General features: G+C 61.3%; 1 protein-coding gene across 1 annotated transcript; it reads right to left on the reverse strand.

Moving 5' to 3' along the window:
* Positions 1 to 1,599: 1,599 nt before the first annotated feature.
* Positions 1,600 to 4,486, reverse strand: NAGK (N-acetylglucosamine kinase). The gene is made up of 10 exons (XM_065634263.1): positions 4,436 to 4,486; positions 4,151 to 4,235; positions 3,797 to 3,895; positions 3,575 to 3,716; positions 3,385 to 3,495; positions 3,186 to 3,298; positions 2,837 to 2,924; positions 2,500 to 2,597; positions 2,345 to 2,423; positions 1,600 to 2,267 (listed from the first exon to the last, which is right to left on the reverse strand). The coding sequence occupies exons 1-10, from the start codon at positions 4,462 to 4,464 to the stop codon at positions 2,080 to 2,082; spliced, it is 1,032 nt and encodes a 343-aa protein (XP_065490335.1). The 5' UTR covers positions 4,465 to 4,486; the 3' UTR covers positions 1,600 to 2,079.
* Between the last annotated feature and the right edge of the window lie 3,149 nt (positions 4,487 to 7,635).

Consider the following 7,635-nt stretch of genomic DNA (forward strand, 5'->3'; position numbering starts at 1 on the left):
CTTTTTTTTTCCTATCTTTCTTCTTCTTTCTTCTTCTTTTTTTCTTCTTTTTTCTTTTTTCTTTTTTCCTATTTTTTCTTTTTTTCTTCATTCTTCCTTTTTTCTTCTTTTTCTTTTTTTCTCTTGCTTTCTTTTTCTTCTTTTTTCTTTCTCTTCATTTTTCTTTTTTCTTCTTTCTTTTTCTTCTTTCTTCTTTCTCTTCATTTTTCTTTTTTCTTCTTTCTTTTTCTTCTTTCTTCCTCTTTTTTCTTATCTTTCTTCTTTCTTCCTCTTTCTTCCTTTTTCTTTTTCTTTCATTTTTCTTCTCTTTATCTTTTTCTTCTTCTTTTTTCGTTCTTCATTCTTTTTTCTTCCTTCATTCTTTTTTCTTCTTTTCTTCTTTCATTCTTTTTTATTTTCCTTTCTTCTTTTATCCTTGTCTTCCTTTTTCTCATTTCTTTTTTTGTCTCATTTTTTCCTTCCTTTCTTCTCTTCCTTTCTTTCCTTCTTCTTTCTTTTTGTTTTCTTCCCCAGGAAGCTCCTCGCCCTCCCCGGGCAGGACCAGCCCCAGCCCTTCGCTGGAGCGTCGTGTCCCTCCCGCTGCCCCAGCGCCGGCGTCGCTGCCTTCCCGGGGCACCACCTGATCATTTGGGCTGAAGGACCTCCCCAGCTCCCCCAGTGCCCCCCCTGCCACGAGCAGGGACATCTGCACCAGCTCAGGTTGCTCAGAGCCCCGTCCAGCCTGGCCTGGGATGTCTCCAGGGATGGTTCAGCCACCACCTCTCTGCACCGGAACAGGAACCTTCGGGGTTTATTTTAGTTCCATTTTCCAGCAGCCTCACCACGCTCTGGAGCTCTCGAGGCCGGTTCCTCTCCCCGCGGCCCCAGTTCAGTTCCCTTTGTGCAGTTATTACAGAATTTTCTTCACCCAGGGTTTCCCAAAGCGGTTCCATCCCCTGGGGTGTCACAATCCCAGACGGGATCATTTTCTGAGTGGGGGTTTCTATTCCCCCCAGCCCCCGGCGCTAATTCTGCATCTTTGCTGGTTATTTTCTGTCTCTTGTCCGGCTGAAATATTTCTCTTGATATTTAAGTATCTGCCAGATTCGGGCTGTATCTGATACACATACCAGAGAAGGACCGGACCCGTCTCTCAGCATCTTCTCCCAAGCTCAGCGTTTTGTGTCCCAACACGGTCCGAACTCCCCAGTTCGGGGCACAACCTTTTGTCCCGATTCCCCGACTCGGGGCTTTTCTCCCCCACGCCAAATCATCCCAAACGTCCCGATAACCCGTTTGTCCAGAACCTCTTTTCTAGCTGATGTCGCAGGAAGGTGCGTTTCTGCTGATCTGAAGTTCCTTGTGGTGGCCACTGTCCTGCTGGGCTTCTGGTTTTAGTTATAGATAAATTTTTAGTTATAAATGAATTTTTAGTTATAAATCTTCTCGACATAAGGTCTTTGGGCGCTTTTCTGGTTCCCACCGACTGTGGGCGGTGGGATTTTGGAGACGGGACGTTCCGACGGGGACGGGCTCGAGTCCCATCTGGGGTCCCCAATGTCAAGGAGGTTTCTTCACCCCAGGTTATCCAAAGCAGAGTCGCAGGTGATAAATTCCACCCAATAGTTTATTTTGCTGGTACAGCAGCAGAGAGATCAGCTTGAGCGGGTCCCTCCACACAGGGACCCCAAACGAAGGCACCCCTGGGCAATTAAACCCTCACAATCTAATCAAACCCTCGCAATCTAATTGAACCCTCACAGCAGAGTCTAATATCCGAGTCTGGGGTCTTCTTGCTCCTCGGTGGGTCCTTACATTGGATTTTCTTCAGGAGTTTCTTAAGTTGCAGCATCTGCTGATGGCTGGAACTTTATTTTTCAGCTTGAACCACCTCCAGGTGTCACTCACCTAAACCAAACTCTACGTGCAAGTTCACAGCAATTTCAGTTACTAACGAGGCAGCTCGTTAATATTTCCTACCAGCCACACAGCCTCTTTATCACCAAACCACCAACACCCGTTTGTCCGAGCCCCCGGCGCCGCGTGCGGAGGGTCCCTCCGTCCCCGGGGGGTGACAGCAGCCGGGGGGCACACACACGACTAGAAGACGTGGGTGTAGAAGACGTCGACGTTCTCCGTGTAGTCCAAGGGCAGCGCTTGGCCGATGTTCTGGGCCCCCAGCCGGGCCCCCCCCAGCGCTGAGGAGCGTTTCAGCTTCAGGAGGCTGAAGCGGGTGAAGATGCGGCCGGGGGCCTCATCCCGCGCCTGCGCCAGCACCCGGATGAACCCTGGCGGGGGGACACAGCGTTTGGAGGACGGGGGAACCGCGGGACCCCCCGCCCCATCACCCCATCCCTGCGCTCACCCGCCTGCATCCGCTCCCAGCTGTTCCAGACGGAGCCCACGCAGACGATGGGCAGCCCCAGCTCCCCCAGGAACAGGCTCTGCGGGGAATGGAGGGGGGGGCATGAGAACCGGGACCCCCCCACGCGCCCCCGTCCCCACCGGCTCTCCTCTCACCCGGTCGATTTTGGGCAGCACGGCCACGACGTGGCGAGCCAGCACCTCGCCGGCTCTGGTGAAGACGTGGCAGCAGAGCGGGTCCCCAGCCTGGGCGCCTGGGGACAAGGTGGGGGGTGGGATGGGGACCTGGGACCCCCCCGCACCCACCGCCGCTCGTGCATCCCCCCCCGATTAGGGCGCAGGGTGCTCGGGGTGAAGGGAGCGAAGGGGCAGAGATCAGAGCCGGGGAGGGGCAGCAAAGGGGTGACGGTCCCCGGGAGGGGCTGCCCCAAGGGCCTGGCCCCCCCGTGCGGCCCCTTCCCCCTGTGCCCCCCCAGGAAAGGGGTTTCTTTACCCTCCGCCAGCTTCTGGCAGAACCCCGCAAACTTGGACTTCTCGAAGGTGCGGTAGAGATGCGTCAGGAGGCCCATCCTGTCCGAGATCTGCCATGCCGGGGAGGGAACCCATCGGTGAGCCCCATATCCCGCCTGCCAGCACATGGGACCCCCCCGGGACCCCCCATCCAGCCCAGAGCCCCCCAGGACCCTGCTGTGGATCCCGGAGCATCCCCCAAATCCCACCATCCCAGGGAGCTCCCCAGACCCGCACCCACCCCACGGAGCAGCCTGGAGCACCCCCAGACCCCGCCGCCCCCCCAGAACACCCGCACACAGCCCGGAGCCCCCCCAGGGCCCCCCCGGCACCTGGAAGTAGTCGAACATGGCCTGCTTGATGTACCCCACATCGTGGGGCGGCACCTCCAGGTTGTCCATGCAGTCGAACACCATCTTGACGGCCTGATGCGCGATCCAGTACGCTGCGGGGGGAGCGGGGGGCCCGGTGAGACCCCCCCCCGGGTATCCCCCACCCCCCCGGCGTCCCCCAGCGTCCCCCAGCACCCACCTGAGCCCTCGTCACCCATCATGTGTCCCCAGCCACCGCAGCCGGTCTCCGACCCGTCGGGGTTGATGAGTTTGCAGTTGGAGCCGGTACCCGAGATCAGGACGATGCCGCCTGCGGAGGACGGGGGGGAAACGCACGGTCACCCCCCACACGGCACAGGGATGTCCCCCCGCGGTGACGTGTCCCCTACCCTGGTCGGTGGCGGTGGCCATGGCCCCCACGGCGTCGGTGGTGATGTAGTAGCTCTGGCTGAGGTGGGGGAAGCGCCGGTGCAGCTCCTCCGTCAGCGTCCCGATGGCGTCCTTCTGGTCCCCCCCGCTCAGCGACAGCCCCTGCCACAGCGTCCCTGTCACCCCCGGGCGGGGGGGGACACGGAGCCGGAGCATCGAAGCGGGGGACGATGGGGACTCACCAGCGAGCGGAGGGGGACGTGGGGATCGGCCCCCGCTTTGCTCTTGGCCTCGCTGACCATGCGCTCGATCCTCTCCAGGCACTTCTCGGAGCCGATGAGCTGAGAAATTGGGGGGGGGGGACACACACACACTAAAGTCCCCTCCCAAACCCTAAAGTCCCCCCAAACCCTAAAGCCCCCCCCCCACAACTCCTGCGCTCCATCCCAGGGTGGGGTTTCTCACCAGCTGCTTGTAGACCCCCCAGCATCATCTTTTTCATCCCACCCTGGGAACCTGGGGACAACCAGCCCCCCGCAAATGTCCCACCCTGTCCCTCCCCCCCCCCAGATTTAGGGGGTGTCCCCCCAGCTCACCCAGTGATTGGTGCAGGGTCCCTCCGTCTCGGCCAAAATCTGCCCATCTCCCGACACCAGCACCACCTTGGAGTGGGTGCCCCCGCTGTGGGGACAAAGTGGGGGGGGGGGACACGCTGCCAGCACGACCCCATAACCCCCCCAATCCGAATTTTGGGGCGGGGGGGGACCCACCACGGGCGGAGGTCGGGGGGGGGCGCCCCCCCCCCCGACCTCCGCCCGCCCTCCCACAGGCTTGGGGGACAATGGGGACCCCCCCACCCCACCCGTGTCGTGACTCCTCACCCCTCCACGCCGCCGAACAGCGACGCCATGGCCGCCGGGACACACCCCGCCCTGGACACGCCCCTCCTGGACACGCCCCCTGGGCCACGCCCCGGGTCATGGCTCCGCCCACGCCCCTCTCTGGCTCCGCCCCCTGCTCCGCTCCGGTCTTAGCCCCGCCCCTCCGGCCGCCCCGGGTCCTTGTGCCCGCCCGCTCAGCCCCGCTCAGCCCCTGCGGGGCGGGGATGGGGGGGACGGCTCGTTCCCCGGGGGGGGCGGATGTTGGAAAGAAAGGCTGAGGGAGCTGGGGCTCTTTGGCCTGGAGGAGGCTGAGGGGTGATCTCATTGATGGTTATAAATACATAAAGGGTGAGTGTCAGGAGGATGGAGACAACCAGTGACAAGGCAATGGGTGCAAACTGGAACACGGAAGGTTCCACTTAAAGATGAGAAGAAACTTCTTCATGGTGAGGGTGGCAGAGCCTGGCCCAGGCTGCCCAGGGAGGCTGCGGAGTCTCCTTCTCTGCAGACATTCCAACCCGCCTGGACGCCTTTCTGTGTAACCTCCTCTGGGTGCTCCTGCTCCGGGGGGTTGCACTGGATGAGCTTCCGAGGCCCCTTCCAACCCCTGACATTCCGGGATGCTGTGAAAGCAAAGACGTGGGAAAGCAAGGTGTGCAGTTCCAGCCACCTGGGTGACACAGGAAGATCAATACTAGCGTGACCATCCAGACAGTCAAAGAAGAAATCGTACTAACATAATTAAATCATAGCAACTAGTCAAATTATAAAGGGCCTTGGACAGGTTGTGCTGAAGTACGTTTCTCATAATTGCAAAGGGTGATAGCCCAGACTCGTGAGAACGGTGTCTCGGGCCAGAAAACCGCCCCAAGTGCATGTGGTGTGTGAATGTCCTTGGGCCTGTCTGCGAATGAGTGGGAGCGTAGCTGAAACAGACGTAACATGAGTGCGGTGTGTTTTTAATAACAATTATTGATAAAACATCTTAGTCCAGGGTTGTCTTTGAAAATGCTATAAATTGACAAGGGCTAATAAAGAGGCCTCGGCGCGGCTCAGCTCGCTGCTCTGCCCGGCTCTGCGCTCCCTCCGTGCGCACCTCCGCCTGCGTGCGGCTCCGCGCCGCCGCAGCCCCACGCGGGCGCGGGACGCGTCCGTGCGCCAGGAGCCACCACGGCACCGCCGTCCTGCTCCGTCCCTCGTCGGGGACAAGGGCTCGGGGTTCCCCCCGCCGTGAGCGGACACCCCCTCCCCTCGTTAGGGCATCGCTAATGAGCGGCTGTCGGCTCCGTGGGCCGAGGGACAGAGCGGGTGGCAGCCGAGCCCCCCCCGGGCACCGCGGCCCCCTCTGCGGGTGACAGCGGGTGACAGACACGGCGCCCCGCTGCCGCCCCCGCGCCGGGGGCTGAGATGGGGGGAGAGCATGGGGGAGCTGGGCGGGGTGGAGGGGCAGATGGACGGACAGATGGATACGTGGGCGGACGGATGGATGGATGGATGGAGGAGACAGGCGGGAGGATGAAAAGGACGGGTGGGAGGAAGGAAGGAGGGAAGGAGAAGATGGAGGGGCAGGCAGGGGCCGGTGGATGGTCAGGTGGATGGACAGAGGGATGGACAGATGGATGGAGGGATGGATGGAGAAGATGGAAGTGCAGATGGATGGAGAGGATGATGGTGGGGCTGGAGAGGATGGAGCGCTGGATGGTTGAGCAGATGGAGGGAGGGAGGGAGAAGACGGAGGGGCAGACGGACGAAGAGGATGGATGGATGGATGAATGGGATAGAAGGGCAGAGAGATGTAAAGGATGACGAGGCGGGTGGAGAGGTGGATGGCTGAGCAGATGGCTGGCTGGATGAACATATCAGAACGGAAAGAGGAGGTGGGGGCAGACGGGGCAGCAGGAGGAGGTGAGGAGGGGGTGTCACAAGATGGGGATGACAGGACAGTGACTGTGGGCAGGGGCTGGTCCCAGCCTGGCAGGACACACCAGGTCACCCCACGCGTGGCCCAGCGGTGTCACTGCTGCCGGGGGGGGTCTCTGGTCCCGGGGTGCTGGGACGGGGACACCAGCGGAGCAGCCAGTGGGGGACAGGGGTCAGGTCCCCCCCACTGGCTCCAGCCCTTCTGGGGCTCCCCCGCACCGTGGGGCACAGGGTGAGACATGGGCTGGGGATGCCCCATGTCCCCAGGGTGCTGCAGAGGGTCCCAGTGGCATAGGGACCGTGGTCACCCCCTCTGCGTGGCTCAGGGAACAAAGGCACCTGGGGACATCCGCATCCTTCCCAAGTGTTTCGCAGGGTGGGAATCCTGGGGGGCTGCAGTTGGGACCCCCCAAGGCCAACACCAGGTGCAGGGAGCACCAAGGGCACAGGGGAGCCCCCCGAAAATCCCCGGCTGCCCCGAAGACGGGGGGAGCGGAGCGGCAGGGGAAGGGGAAGGGTTAATGTGCGGTGAGTGTGTGTGTGTGTGAGCAGCCCCTGAGCCCACCGCCCTCGTGCCCTCATTAAGTCCCGGTGGCACCAAGCTGTCTGGGGACAGGGGACAGGGACCCGCTGCCTTTGTCTCAACTTGTGGCAAAGTTTGAGCGGAGCCGGCGGCGGCTGCCGAGGGGCTGGGAGCTGTGGGGTGAGTCCGTGGGGCCGTGGCGGGTGTCCCGCGAGGCCCGTGGGATGGGACAGCGACGTCCCCACGCGGGCTGGATGTCACCCTCGGTGCCAGGGACATGATGGGGTGATGCTGGGAGCATCTCGCTCAGGGATGGGGACTGGAGACCAGCGGTCCCCAGGACCTCCAACCCTGTCCCCAAGCCTGTCCCCCCACCGCTGGCATCAGCTCCCCCCATCCCCGATCCAACCAGAACGAGAGGTGGCACCAGCCACGCCAAACCCCGGGCGAGTGGGAGGCGCGTGGGCTCTTCACCAGCTTGGGGTAAGATATGGCGATTTGGGGTCTGTGGGCAAACAGGCAGCAAATCCCTCCCAGTTCCTCCCCTGCGCCCCTCCGCACCCCCCAGAAATGGGGTGCAGGAGCCAGGAATTCCCCAGGGGACCCCGGGCACCCCTGGGTGGCTCTGGCCCCGAAGCCACCGTGAGTCCTGGACAGGTGTGGGGAGGATGAGCGAGGACACCAGGGCAGAGAGGGGACATTGACGCGTGAGGACGTGGGCTGAGCCCCGCTTTGTTAGGTCGTCCCAGCCCTGCTT

The sequence above is a fragment of the Caloenas nicobarica genome, chromosome 4 (genome assembly GCF_036013445.1).
Source record: "Caloenas nicobarica isolate bCalNic1 chromosome 4, bCalNic1.hap1, whole genome shotgun sequence".
Classification (NCBI taxonomy): Eukaryota; Metazoa; Chordata; class Aves; order Columbiformes; family Columbidae; genus Caloenas; species Caloenas nicobarica.